This window comes from Oryzias latipes, chromosome 17 (assembly GCF_002234675.1).
Source record: "Oryzias latipes chromosome 17, ASM223467v1".
NCBI classification, from domain to species: domain Eukaryota; kingdom Metazoa; phylum Chordata; class Actinopteri; order Beloniformes; family Adrianichthyidae; genus Oryzias; species Oryzias latipes.
Genome location: NC_019875.2, coordinates 31,563,181 through 31,578,440, shown reverse-complemented (window position 1 = coordinate 31,578,440; position 15,260 = coordinate 31,563,181). Strand labels below are relative to the sequence as shown.

At 45.0% G+C, this 15,260-nt stretch overlaps 1 protein-coding gene across 1 annotated transcript in view; it reads right to left on the bottom strand.

The window, feature by feature from the left end:
• ptprm (protein tyrosine phosphatase, receptor type M) overlaps positions 1 to 15,260 on the bottom strand; it is a gene marked incomplete in the record, with an annotated part of 229,034 nt that overhangs the window by 165,360 nt on the left and 48,414 nt on the right. Inside the window, 4 exon segments of the mRNA XM_023964783.1 lie at positions 8,300 to 8,474; positions 11,714 to 11,829; positions 12,330 to 12,408; positions 14,328 to 14,602. Of these exon segments, the coding sequence (XP_023820551.1) occupies positions 8,300 to 8,474; positions 11,714 to 11,829; positions 12,330 to 12,408; positions 14,328 to 14,602 (645 nt within the window).

Below are 15,260 nucleotides of genomic sequence, written 5' to 3'. Positions count from 1 at the left end.
GTTGAATCAAGTGTCACACCAAGATACTTAAATTTAGATACAATTTCTAGTTCCCGTCCTTCCAAAAATATACCTGAATGCTTGATGTCCAATGGTTGCTTAGTGAACATCATACAAACAGTTTTAGTTGTATTTAACAGTAAGCAAGATTTAGAAAGCCATTCATTTACGGGAACCAGAGCTGAGGTAAGAACAGAGGCTGCTTCTTGAATATTTTTTGCGCTAGTGAAGATGACAGCATCATTGGCATACATTTGAAATTCAACATTACCACATGTGTTTGGCAGATCATTAATATACATAGAAAACAATAAAGGCCCAAGTATTGATTCCTGTGGTAGACCAACACGGACATCTAAGAGAGTCGATTTGACACTGTTAATACAAACGCACTGTTTTCTGAATTGAATGACCTCCTAGACTAAGTGAGAAGAGAGCCATGGTATTTTTAGGCTGATCAGTTTTTGAAAAAAGCATCGTACATAAACAATCCACCTGTTGGATGTCAGCGAGCATCAGGACGTCTTCATCTGATTCCTGACACACATTTTCCTCTTCTTCATTGTGTTTGTATGCTCTCAGTCATGACCTTCACCCAAGGCATGAAGTACAAGCTCCACCAATGAACTAATTAGTCCAATAAATCACTGTTCTAAATGAGTTTAAAACAAAGCTACTTCCGTATTTGCATTTTTGTTGATGTCACTATCAATATGCAGCAATAAGCCGGTATACTCCTGAAAGTACCAAGTAATAGAGTGGAAATAGGGCTGACTTTCTTTTACAGTCCAGTTTCACTGTACTTCAGGGGTAAGTACCAAGTAATATTCAAGTGATCATACCCAGTATTTAGTACTGAAAATGCCATGTAATTGAGTGTAAATATTTCTTTCTTTTTCTTTTTTTTTTTAACTTGTCCTGTCCAACAGCTGGGCAGACAGATGAGAGCTGAGGGCCTCTTGTGTTGGACATATTTTGCTTTAACAAGAGGGGTTATTAATCTTCAGACCAACCAGAGGTATGTCTGAATAAACCCCTTTTGGAATTGAGGCCAAACTTTATTAATTTCAATCATGTTTGAAAATCTTTGGTGTTGGACCGGACGGAAAAGGAAAGAGGGGAAGAAGAGAGAGGGACGCTAGAGAGAGGGGGGGTAGGGGGGTGATAATAGGAGGGGAAGGGGGATAAGACCATGAAGCAGCATAAAGCAACAAGTTTACTGGTTGTTAATCATTATGGTAAGGTTCAAATGCAGTACAAAAAGGGCGGGGCCCGTCCACACACACACTCAAATGTTATAAACACACCTGCTAGCTGCAAAAATGTCCACATGTCGACATGTACACAAAACAGATAGTGTTCACAAACGCATACTTATGCCTTAAAACCAACTAGTGTGAAATATTTCAGTCATTCAGTCATGCAAACTGTTAGTGCGAAGGTGAGCTAACACCAGTGCTCAGGTGAGTGTTTATGTTCTTCTAAAATGGATGGTGGAACGTGAAAAAAGGAGGGAGAGTGCCCAGCCATCCCCACCCCAAGACCCCCACCGCAGCAGCAGCGGCAGCCGGAATCCCCCCAACGCCACACGGGAACCGGCAGGGAACAACCGCCGCGCGGGCGACCAAGCCCGCCACCCAGGCCAGGGCCAGCAGGGCCGCCGCAAGGCCCCCAGAGCCAGAGGCCAGGGAAGCACGGAGGTAAAGAGAGCGCCGCCCCAGCCCAACCAGGAGAGCAGCCCCCCCGCCGCGCCGGGAGAACCCAACGCAGGGCCCCACCGGAGAAGGACGCCCACAGCCCCAAACGAGCACCCCACCACCACCCAGGAGTTCCGGGCATCTTCCCGCCCCAACCCCAGGTACGAGCCAGGACCCCCCAAGGGAGACCCGCTCCGCACTCCAGGCAGCCATCCGCCCGGCCCACGGTTGGTCCAGGGAGGAGCGAGGCAGGGGGCCCGCTGCCCCCGCCCAGGAGGGGGGAACCCCGTGGAAAAAAAGAGGGCCCACAAGGGGTGTTATAAATATGGCCCGCCAATTTTAACTGCACCCCCCTTAGTACACACACCCCTCCCCCCTCAATATATACATCCCAACATAAACACACACACATGCACACACACACCATCTCAAACACACATACACGCACACACAATTTGCAAGGAAGGTGGGACCTGGGTCCATCTGTCCCCTGCCTCTTCCCTGGTGGGGGGTGCGGGCCCCCCTTTGCAATGGCGGCCGTGTCCCCAGGGTGCCGGCTTCCTGGGCCCGGCGGTGCTCTCTCCGCGCGGTGGGGGAGTTCACATTACATCTGAGCCGGGGGTGTCTGGTCCCTGGGGGGTGGGTTCTGGTCCTTGCTCCTGAGTGCTGGGCCCCGCCAAATTTCCAACTGTGGCCGAGCCTGGTCGGGCCATATTTATAACACCCCTTGTGGGCCCTCTTTTTTTCCCCGGGGTTCCCCCCTCCTGGGCGGGGGCGGCGGGCCCCCTGCCTCGCTCCTCCCTGGACCAACCGTGGGCCGGGCGGATGGCTGCATGGAGTGCGGAGCGGGTCTCCCTTGGGGGGTCCTGGCTCGTACCTGGGGTTGGGGCGGGGGGATGCCCGGAACTCCTGGGTGGTGGTGGGGTGCTCGTTTGGGGCTGTGGGCGTCCTTCTCCGGTGGGGCTCTGCGTTGGGTTCTCCCGGCGCGGCGGGGGGGCTGCTCTCCTGGTTGGGCTGGGGCGGCGCTCTCTTTCCCTCCGTGCTTCCCTGGCCTCTGGCTCTGGGGGCCTTGCGGCGGCCCTGCTGGCCCTGGCCTGGGTGGCGGGCTTGGTCGCCCGGGCGGCGGTTGTTCCCTGCCGGTTCCCGTGTGGCGTTGGGGGGATTCCGGCTGCCGCTGCTGCTGCGGTAGGGGGTCTTGGGGTGGGGATGGCTGGGCACTCTCCCTCCTTCTTTTCACGTTCCACCATCCATTTTAGAAGAACATAAAACCTCACCTGAGCACTGGTGTTAGCTCACCTTTGCACTAATAGCTTGCATGACTGAATGACTGAAATATTTCACACTAGTTGGTTATCAGGCCTAAGTATGCGTGTGAACACTATCTGGTTTGTGTACATGTCGACAGGTGGACATTTTTGCAGCTAGCAGGTGTGTTTATAACATTTGAGTGTGTGTGTGGATGGGCCCCGCCCTTTTTGTACTGCATTTGAACCTTACCATAATGATTAACAACCAGTAAACTTGTTGCTGTATGCTGCTTCATGGTCTTATCCCCCTTCCCCTCCTATTATCACCCCCTACCCCCCCTCTCTCTAGCGTCCCTCTCTCTTCTTCCCCTCTTTCCTTTTCCGTCCGGTCCAACACCAAAGATTTTCAGACATGATTGAAATTAATAAAGTTTGGCCTCAATTACAAAAGGGGTTTATTCAGACATACCTTTGGTTTGTCAGAAGATTAATAACCCCTCTTGTTAAAGCAAAATATGTCCAACACAAGAGGCCCTCAGCTCTCGTCTGTCTGCCCAGCTGTTGGACAGGACAAGTTAAAAGAAAAAAAAAAAAAAAAAAGAAGAGCTCTGGTCAGGCCTTGACGGGACCGAGGCAGCCAACCGGCCGGGGAAACCGCCGATGGCCTCAGCGGAGACCCCGACCCATCAACCCCCCCTGCCCCGTACCAATAGTGCCCCCCCCCTCCCCCAGAATGCCCCCCCACAGGACAGGGCCGACAAGACCCCCCACCCCACCCCCCCCCCAGACCCCGCAGCCGAAGCGGGTGACACCCAGAGCAACCGGGGGCCCCAAGAGGGCTGTCCCGTCCCGCCCCAGAGCCAGGGAAGGGCCGATCCCAGCCCCAGGTGTAGATGGGAAGCCCATCCAGCGCCGCTGGGCCCCCCCCCGAGCAGCGCCCCCCGCCACCCCCCCCCAGCACAGGCAAAGGGACCACCCCCCCAAGCCAAGCCAGACCACCACCCCACCCCCCCACCACGCACCCCCACACCCGAGCCCAGAGGACCACGCAGCGCCCCAGCCCGCCCCACCCAGGCGCCGGACCCAACCCCCAGACCAACGGAGCCCCCACCACCCCCCGCCAGGCACCGGAGGCCCCAACCCCCACCCCGGCCCACGGCAGAAGGGCAAGGAGCAGCGACGACCAGGCCCCCCCCACCCCCTAAGTCATGGAGTTAGCTATGGGAGACCAGAGAGACCGAATTCTTTCAAAGTTACTTGAACTTTGGGCTGACATTTTTTCCAAGCTGATATGATCAAACAGCAGATTTCTGTGTTGACTTATATTTATATTTTTCTTGCTTTTCCAATTAATTAAAATAGTTTTTTTAGCAATGCAAAGAGTTATGAAAATGATAGAGCCTAATCCTCCTTCTACATCGATGGCACTCATGTCACCAAGCACACAAAGTGACGGTGAAGCTGTGATTGAAACCTTAAGCCAGACTGATAGATCAAGTGTAAATATTTCTTTTACAGTCCAGTTTCATTGTACTTAATGGGTAGTTTCTGTGGTAAATTCATGGTAAATACCATGAAACATACAAATGCAGACCTAAAGATCAAGGTACTATATTTGTACCTACCTTGTTCTTACATGTGGTAATTACCACAAAAAACACCGTTGCACAACATGTAAATACCCAGTAAGTATATTAATAATACCCAGTATGTACTACATAGCATATAATATAAATATTACCACATAAATACACAGCAAGTACCATGTAAGTACCGAGAAGACACAAAAAAGTACCATGTAAGTACCACTAAATCCATAAAATGTACAATATAAATAACCTTTAAGTACCCAGTAATTACTCTTTAAGTACCATGTAAATACCACTTAAATACACTGTAAGTACTGTACTGTAAAAGAAAGCGTTACCAAAAAGCCATAATGATGCATGTTTTTTATAGATCAGTAAACCTTTGCTCAACAGCCATAGCAGATGCATAGAAGATTAACCATTACAAACGCTACAGTTTTATTTCATGAAGAGCTTTTGCAGGAGAAATTCTCCTGCAAAAGCTCTTCATGAAATAAATAAGCCATTGTGAAAAACGGCAACATGAAATAAACACAAAGCTACTTTGGAAAATATTGATTTTGAAATACGAGCTTCTGAAAAAGATGTAGAATTATAATAATATTCCACATGATTAAAATGAATATTTTAAAATGCTGTTTTAAAATAATGAACAGGTTTTTAAAGCAAAATGAAATATATTGAATAATATAATGGCTAATTTGAAATCTGTGTGCAGGTTTTTCACCATTTCATGATCTTTTTGTATATTTATGAGAGATTTATTGGTTGATTGTGTATTTGCATGAGGTCATATTTATTTATTGAATTAAATATTTACTTATTTACTTATTAACAGTATAGGACTCCATAGTCAGTGAGGCTGGAAAAAAAAAGCACTAGGGCATGCACCGCGAGAAGCCCCTCCCACCCCTATAAATTCTGCTAGTTCCTCCGTGTAGCTTCAGTTTAAGCAAATGAAGCAGCGGAACATGGGAGGATTTGAACCAGGATTCAGAAAGAACAGAAAGAAAAACCTGCTGGACTCACAGCTGCAACAGAACTTTTAAGAAAAAGTAGCAAGGACTCCCTTGGAAAAGAGATTCTTAATCTCAGTGGGACAATTCCTGGGTAAATAAAGGTTAACTAAAATAAAAAAGTGTTGATTTGCAGACAGTGGTGGTGTTACACAATGATGCTACCATGTTTACTGCTATCATGCTAAATGATATGATGCTATCATGCTATGATCCTAAATGCTATGCTAACGAGCTGTTCTGTGTGTCGTCTACATGAAATCACGGATTAAAGACATACTATATTTTCACAGAGCGGATTTTAAGACGTGGCAGATAAATGCAACAAAATTAATTCATAGAACATTTATAAAAACTGTATTTTATAAATAAAATAAGAAGCGCTCTGTATGAAACTTCATTAGTAGTGCCTTTGTAACATTACATAGCCGATGTGGTGATGATGTGACTTCCTCTCAATTTGCATTTAACATATCATTTTTAAACAACACCTATAGTTTTTCTTTGTAAAATAATGGAATCATTACTTTGAGCATCAAAAATCCGTTTCAAGGCTGTTTCTACCAAAAATGCTGTGCCGCGTCGTTCTTGTATTTCTCTTTATGCAATGTTCAAGCTAGCAGTAGCTCCCCAAACCTCTGCTTCTTTGTTCTGCACACATTTATGCAGCTTGTGTTTAGTTGAACTTTCTGTTAGAGACTATTTCCAAAGGAGATGTTAAATTAAAAGAGATTTTGATAAATATATTCCATAATTTGTTAAGGAATACATTTTTGTTAAAGAAAGTAAAAGCAGGGAGAACAAAATAGATTAAAATCTAATTTGGAATCAAATTTGTGCTTTTTGGCCATATCGCCCACTTCAACTAAATCCAAACTTTGAAGCTCTGCACACCTACACCACAAGTCTTTAAGCTCTGAGCCTGACATGGTGATCGTATGTGAGGGTCAGTGAGCAGCTGTCGCGGTGACGCCGAGCAGACGGGCTGACAGCCCAGTGCCAGCTGCACAGCACCTGCCTGCCAGAACGCAATCACACAAATTAATGAGAAAATCAGTACTAAATTCTCAAACAGGCATTCTGTACAAAGATTTATGGCTTTTATTTTTGAGGTTTTAGTGATAAGTTTGTCATGAGCAGGTTTAGATCTAATATTTCCTAAACATAGATTCAATTTTCAACTAGTTGGCTCATGGAGGACAAACTAGACAGCTGAATGAGACAACTGTTGATGCTTGTTCCATCAAAACTGCTGCAAGTGAGTGTCGTGCAAACACGTTAACCAGCATGTGGTGTCAGAGCCACGCCGCATCACTTCAGAAAATGTGTGCACATTTTTGCCTTTTACCTTCTTTGCTGTTACACTTCAGTGTTTTTGTAGTATTTGGAGCCTGTCTGATTAACATGCATGACGTCCACGTTATGTGTCACTTTCCTAATTGAACTGCTGTCGGTACAGAATTGATCTGCAGCTGATACAAGAAGAGGCAGCCACAGGAAATGCAGCAGCTTGACCGGCCAGCCTTCAACTTTTTTGGTGGCTGTTCTCATTAGTGCTGACATGACTGCAACCTTGACATCCTTGAGCTAGTATCATAGCCTCAAGCGAGATGTTAGAGTTGAGTGAGCGCTCCAGGTGATTCTTCCCAGGCTGCACTTGGAATGAGAGTAATTATCCTCCTTTCAAAACCACTGGCTGCGCTGCAAGAGAGCTCATCAAATGGTGAGAATGGAAAAGAGACAGTGCCAGCTCTCTGGATGAACATGCAGGGCACTTTCAAAAAAGGGCAGAACCCTGATGGAAACCTGGCACTAAAGGCAGAAGTGATTACCTGGGATAATCAAGTATTCACTGTCGCCTTGTTGAAGGAACCGGCTGTGTATGATAATGAATGGAGAGTTTGTGCAGCCGGGGCTGCCTCACAACCCAGCATGATCACAGCCCTACAATCACTTCTTGGCCCTAAAAGCGACTCATAGTCAAGCCAATATATATTTAAGAAGTATGTTGCCAAGAAGGGTTGGCACTTCCACATCATTCAGGTGTGAAATTTCAAAAATATAATTAGCACGAGTTAAAAGATTCAAACTATGCCCAAATTGAGGAAATCCCAACACTTGAAACACTTATGACACTATACTGGTTTGTCTTGCATTAAAATATCCAGTAAAAACACTGCTGTGAGCAGAAATGTACTGATGCGCTGTGTTATGCCCAGGTTTTACACCAGGGACTTTACTGCTTTCTTAAACTGTGCTGTGTCTGGCCTGCCCCTCTTGCATGACTGACAGTCCTACATCTGGACAGGCAGGATTAAATCCATCAATCACACAAAGCTTGGAGACAAAAAATGGGGAAAAATAAAGCGAGGCAGTAAATTCAATTGAGAGCACTGGGAGAAAATTGAGGTGAAGAAATATAGAAGGCTATTACCAGTCTATAGGGCTATAGAAAAGTGAAGCCTTGCAGGATTTAGTTTTGGATGACTCCATAAATTCATATCAAATGACTGCAGGAGTGAAACATCAGTGAGGTTCCTATAAACCTGCAGCTTTTGCCTCTGCCAGAGTTCAGCTGAAACTGTTCTTAGTCAAGGACAGCCGGTACATGAAAAGCATTCAATCCTGAAGGGGACATATCAACATAAAAAGCTTGCATGCTCAGTCTTACTTTAGAGGACATTTTCATTTAAACACAAGGACCTTTTTTTAAAATACAGACGTTTAATTTTGTTTGCAAAAATACCCACGCTTTATGGTTAGTTCCCCATAATTGGACACTCCAACTCCTTTGTCTGAGTGTACAATGCAGCGGTAACGGCCAGAGTCGCCCTTGGTGGTGTTTTCCACATCGAAGGTGCCAATGAAGCGGCGGTTGTTCCAGGGTTTGGTGGCTTTCATGGGAGCCTCCCGTCCACCGATGCCCTGTTGGAACAGAAAGGCCCCGTTCAGCCTCGAATCTCATAGCTTTAATAAGCAAAGTGCCTTCAATGTGTTTCTGGACTCTGGATCAGTGCAGTGCTGAGTGTTTGTGTTCCAGCAGGGTTCAGGAATACATTATTACACAGGAATACACACACAAAAACACACTGGGACCTCCCCAGATGTCACCCCTCACAGCAGGCAGATGGGGGACAGTTGTTCATTAGAAATATTTCTTCATTACTGTCATCAGGGGACGTCACTTAATGTTTGTTTTCAAGCTCCTGTGCTAATGAGGACATGTTTGTTAAAAAGATGGAGTACCTGGCAGAGAACCCCCATCCCCACCCCCACCAACATGCTTTGCTGCAGAGCTGGCAGGGTTTGCACCATCTCTGATCAGAGCCAAGTCCAGCCAGGAATCCTCTGTTGTGCTGAATATAGTTCAGTTTTCACACTATGTAGGTTAAGGCTGAAACTAATCCTGTAGTTTTTAAACTCCATTAAATTGAGACTTCCACTTTGAATGATTTAAAATACACTTTAAAATGTTGTAAAAAGTACTGAGAAGTTATAATACATATTCACCTTTTAGTAGTGAATACACTACTGTGTTAACCGCTTACTGTCCACATTATTCTCAGTTTGCTAAATAAACTACTTCTCTTTAGCTAAACACCGCTACTCCTAGCTTTGCACTTTTTTGGCTACCGCTTCTTCTACCTTTCCCCTTCTCTCCTGCCCCATGTGCCATATGTTTAGTGAGGATCCTTCCTCCTTTAGTGAAGATAGCGGTATGTGTGTTAAGTGTAGTCTTGTGTTAGACTTGGAGGCCAGGCTGGAACAGTTAGAAGCACGGCTCCGCACAGTGGAAGCAAAGCTGGCTAGCCAGGTCGTAACATGTAGCGCGGGCTAACCCAGTTAGCACCCCAGCGCCTTCTCAGCAGTCAGGAAACACACAGGGGTTTGTACCAGTTGGGAGGAAGCATAGTGTTCATAGGAAGCATTGGGATCATCTGCCCTCCAGTGGTTTAAATCCTATCTGTCCGATAGGTATCAGTTCTTTAATGTAAATGGACATTCATCTCAGTGCACTCGAGTTAACTATGGAGTCCCACAGGGCTCAGTTTTAGGACCCATCCTGTTTACGCTTTATATGCTACCCCTAGGAAACATAATCAGGAAACACAGCATTAATTTTCATTGTTATGCCGACGATACGCAGTTGTATTTATCCATGAAGCCTGACCAGAATGACCAGATAGAGAAACTGAACGCCTGCATCAGTGACATCAAGACCTGGATGACAATTAATTACCTCCTCTTGAACCCAGAAAAAACTGAGGTCATTATACTAGGTCCTAAAAACCTCAGAGATACTCTGTCTGCTCAGATAGTCTCCCTGGATGGCATAAGTATAGCCCCTAATTCCACAGTTAGAAACCTTGGGGTTTTATTTGACCAGGATTTATCATTTAAGGTTCACATATTTCAGGCATGCAGAACTGCCTTTTTTCACCTGCGGAATATTGCTAAGATCAGAAATTTACTTTCTAAGAGTGATGCTGAAAAACTCATCCATGCATTTGTTACGTCGAGGCTGGATTACTGTAACTCCTTGTTAGCAGCGTGTCCTAAGAGTTCCTTAAGAAGTCTCCAGCTTGTTCAGAACGCAGCTGCTAGATTGTTAGCTGGAACTAGCAGAAGAGATCACATCACTCCTGTTTTGGTTTCACTTCATTGGATCCCAGTTGATTCTAGAATCAAGTTCAAGATCCTCCTGTTAACCTATAAGGCCTTACATGGAATGGCCCCGTCCTATATTACGGACCTCATAGTCCCTTACCATCCAATCAGAACACTTCACTCCCTAAATGCAGGACTGCTTGTGGTTCCTAGAATTAGTAAAAGTACGGTTGGAGGTTGAGCGTTTAGCCACCAAGCCCCTGTTTTATGGAATAAACTCCCAGCTCATGTAAGAGAGGCCGACTCAGTTTCTACATTCAAAGCTAGACTGAAAACATTCCTCTGTGAACAGGCTTATTGTCAGACTAGTTAGTATTCAGAGATTATTTAACTTAATGTTAATTTGTTTAAATTAAACTTAATAACTATTTGTTTTAAAAGGCTGCTAGAAGTTGAAGCTGGGGTAACTATGGTGCTCTGGGGTTCTGTCCTCTTTTCTCATCTACTTCTACCCTTCCTCTCCTCTATTCTTGATCATTATCAATCATTTAGTTCACCATGCCTCTGTTTGGTGCAGTGATTCATGAATTGTCCCTCTTTCCCTCTTTCCCCTCCTGGGGAGTGGGAGTGCTTCCAGACTCCAGTTGGCTCATCCGTGCTCCAGTTCCTGACCGTTTACCTCGTCTCTGCTCCTGCTCCTACACCTGGCTGTGGTTCCTGTCTCCGGCTCGACTCGCGCCTTTGACTGTCCCCCCAACCACGACTGGATGAAGCTCGTCGGCTGGACTTTATATATGTAGTTGTAGATTTAGATAAGTAAATTCTTCTCTAAGAGTTCTGGTAAATCGCCTGTCCGTCCTGGGGGAGGATCCCTCCTTCATGTGGGCACCCCTGAGGTTTCTTCGTTTTTTCCGGAATCCGGTTTTTTAGGAGTTTTTCCTTATAGAGAGGGGGGGTCTAAGGGCAGGGATGCCAGTATAGTTTAGTCAGTTTGTTAGTTCTATTTAGTATTTTCATATTGAACTCTTTGTATTCATGATCCTTTTTTTTTTATGTTTAACTTTTTCAATCACCGATACAAAGCCCATCGAGACGACTGTTGTTATGAATTTAGGCTACACAAATAAAATTGAATAGAATATTAATGTTTTAAAGAAAACTAAGGTGCACTGGATCAAAGAACACCATATGGTACATTTATAAGCTAGCCTTAAGGACTGCGTTCAAAGAAGAGGTAGAGTTCCCAACCTTAGAAAGATTTACCAACAAGATGGTAAATGGCGTATACTTATATAGCGCCTTTCTTCCTACAAGGACAAAGCGCTTTACAGTCACAGACCCCTTCACCCAGTCACACACACATTCACACACTGGTGGTCGCTCCGCTGCCAAACACAGGCGCCCGCCTACCACCAGAGGCAAGGTGGGGTTCAGTGTCTTGCCCAAGGACACTTCGACTCATGGGCGTGCAAGGCGGGAATCGAACCTGCAACCTTACGATCATGGGACGACCGCCCTACCGCTGCACCACGGCCGCCCCTAGAAACGTCTGTCACCTGAAGCCACAGGTGGAAGTTGTCCCTCCTCCGTCCATTGACAGTGCAGTGAAAAGATGCAGTCTGTCCAGCGTTGACCTCCACTCCCTTTATGGTCAGAAAGTGAGGAGTGTTCACTATAAAATACAAAAAAGAAATTACAAAATTGTACGTTTCACTTCTTAAAACAGCCTTTTCTTTTTTGTCTATTACTGTTTGAGTCCATCTTCTGGACATGCCATTTGAGAGAATATAGGGCCTTTGAAACAGTTATTGGGTCATTAGTGGCTAACAGACAGTTTTCCAGGGATAAAGAATAAATCCTTTGATAAAAGTTTGCACATGTATAAACATGAGCTGAGCTTCCTAAAAGAAAATGACTGTTTTCTAAAGAAAGAGCAGAAGGCTTTACCCTTCAGAGCTTCATTCTGGTTTTCAAAGAACCGACTCAGTTCTCTCCAACATTAAGTCCCTGCATGCCAACTCCATGTGCAAAAATCGTTTGTGAGCTTCACACATCGACTATATACTTCGCTTTGAAGGCCGTAGTTTGACTGTGCCGCTTTGAACAATGGAGTCACAGAACGGACACAGGGGTTTGCTGATATTCTTTTATGTTGAAGGAAAATAGACTTACTGCACTGGTGGCCCTGGACCACAATGTCTTTGATGGCCAGCAAACCACGTTGCCCTGAAGACACCACTTCAAATACAATCTGAGGATAAGAAGACAGACTCATTACTGGGTGATAAATGCACAGCTTTAAAAGACACCTGAATGCAGCACAGGAAATCCCAGCAACGTTTCTTCTCCAGGCTGAAGCTGGTGACACAGCTGCAGGCCACGGCCATTATTTCCACTGTGTGTCACAGGTGACAGGTGTTATGGCAAGAAAGTATTAAATTAGGTTCAAGCTCTGAGACAATTAGCACACAGCCCATAAAAAATGAAGAATGGGAGGCATGAACAGCAGCTGTTAAGTCCACAATCTCTTGTCTTGTGTTGTTGTTTCAACAACAGATGAAAAGATCATATTCGGTACTGAAAACACCACAACAACTCTCTAAAGGAATGATGGATTTCTCTAAATGCTGCTGACAAACACACGATTAGAACCAGAAAAATACACTCAACTCCTCCAGACCAAAAAGAAGAAATGGTGCAATGATATTTGTTATAATCTGTAAGCAAACATGGTTTCAAAGAATCTTTTCTGCCATTGACTCAGACAGCTGGGACTGACAGAATACACCTGTTTATGCCTCGAGAGTTTTCAGAGTCAAGTGCAACAAAGGCGTACGTAGACAACTTGATCAAACTCTGCAGCACATATGGTTCTGTGCTCCGAGAGGGTGTGTACCAGCAGTTTCTGAACAATGTCCTCGCTGGTCTGCAGATGGATAAAAATGGAATAAGAATGGCGGTCTCTTTCCAAAGTCAGGGTGTGGTGAAGAGATTCCTTACAGGCTGCACCACACATGTTTGACATTCTTCCACTCCTGAAATAAAATCCTTTGCAAGTAAACAACTTGTGTGTGTGTGTGTGTGTGTGGGTGTGTGTGTGTGTGTGTGCGTGCGTGCGTGCGTGCGTGCGTGCATGCGTGTGGGTTAACGAGAATGAACTTGGAATGTGGAGGGAGAGACCGTCTCCATTGTCATCTGGGAGGCAGGATGTCCAATTATACATTTCCTTTTTTGTCTCTTATGAAATATATGAAAGTGTGAAAGTGCATGTCTTGGGTGCCAATTATGGCCTCATTACAGCCTAATTCAAAGGAAATTAAAAGGCCAAGTGTTCCACATACCGGCAGCAGACAAATGAACTGGCTCAGCCCATCGGTACCCAAAGGACAGATGTTCTGAAACGGACAAATACATCTGGATCTAATGTATATCGAGCGTCCTTTGGGTAAGCACAGATTCTGATAGTCAATCCATGAATATCTCAATTAAAAGTAGGTGGAAAGTCTGACAGGGGGGTTATTATCAAAGGCAAAAAGGCATGGATCATTACTAACAGCTTTGCTGGTAATTTAATCATCGCCATAAATCAGGGGGCTTCCCGTTGACAATTCCGTTGTCTGTGTTCTGTCATTTGTGATGTTTCAGGCAGTAGTCTCCTTTCCTGGTTGTTGCCAAGATGTTTAGCATCTTGCCACACTGCCCCCTGTCTGCTTCATCCCCCCTCCTAACCCACAGTGTATTGATGGACTTATGTCTTCTGAATTTCACCTTTGATGTAATATTTGTCTTTCCAGCAGAGGGGGGTTAGGGGTACCGAAATCAATTATCATTTGGTGGACTCTTGAAACAATCCTGACAAAAACTAATAGCTCGGCATGTGTGGAATCGCCTCGCCCCAGCCAGCACTCATGTATTGGAAAGCGAAAATGAGTTCTTAGTATTAGAAAAATAGACCAGGCTCAGATGGAAAGCAGAGAACATATTACCATGGATACCAAGGCAACCAAATCAATAATCGTAGGTGTTATGAATGGGCCATTGTGGGATTTAGTCCTTCTGAAATCATTGTTTTTGTCTTGTAGCAGCCATTTAAAAAGTTTTAATGACTTTGGCTGCTTACAATTGCTGTTTCATCCCTTTAGCAACATTTTGCAAGTATTGCTTTCTAACCTGGTAGAAGTTGGGCCAGTAGGTGCTGACGGCCAGCTCCACTTGTTCCCAGGAGCGAGAGGCTGGTCCTGATGCATTCCACACTGGCATCCCCATGGGGCTGCTGTTTTCTTTGATGTAGACATTTAGGTGACCGGGGTGGCTGTTGTCTCTTCCCCCCATGTAGTAATGGAAGGTGACACAGTGTGTGTCATTTTCCTTCAGCTGAGGTGAGAGCAGCAAAGCTCTCTGCCCTGCAAAGCGTCCTGACGTATTCACCAGGATAAAGGCCGGCTCTGAAACACCAACAAAAAAAGAGAAAATCTTTCATTTAAAAAAATATCCTAAATAGCAATACTTCTACAGCATTTACTACCTTCTTAGAAGGGCTAAAGAGCTTTCCAGTCACAGTCCCATTCATTTCTAAACACGTATTCACACACCAACTCAGCTTCCAAACACTGACACCCTGTTCAGTGCCTTGCCCAAGGACACTGCCACATGAGCGGGCAAGGCAGGAACCAAACATGCCATCTTTAGATCAGAGATTTGCTTCAGCACCACGGCTGCCAATAATGATAAGGTTTATTCGGTTCGTGATCAAAACAACGTTTGTGCATCAAAAACATTTACAGGCAGCAATCAGTTCATTTAGATGTAAAATTATTGAAAAATGTAAGACGAGGCAGGAAAATGCAACTGTTGTGTTTTTAATAAAGACCAGGGAATTTGTAACCCTTTATTTTTGTAATACGCCATACCCTGAAGAGAAACAACAGTAGGGTCTGGAAAATACTGAAGTATATCTGAGGAGACTTTTACCTTATTGACAAAGGAAAGAAATCTATGAACTCTGATCCATTTGCCAAGAAAGGACCATTTAGATTTTATCGCCTAAATTCGGCATTAAAGGTTAATCCAATTCTCTACCCTCCTGCCAATAAAACACAAGTG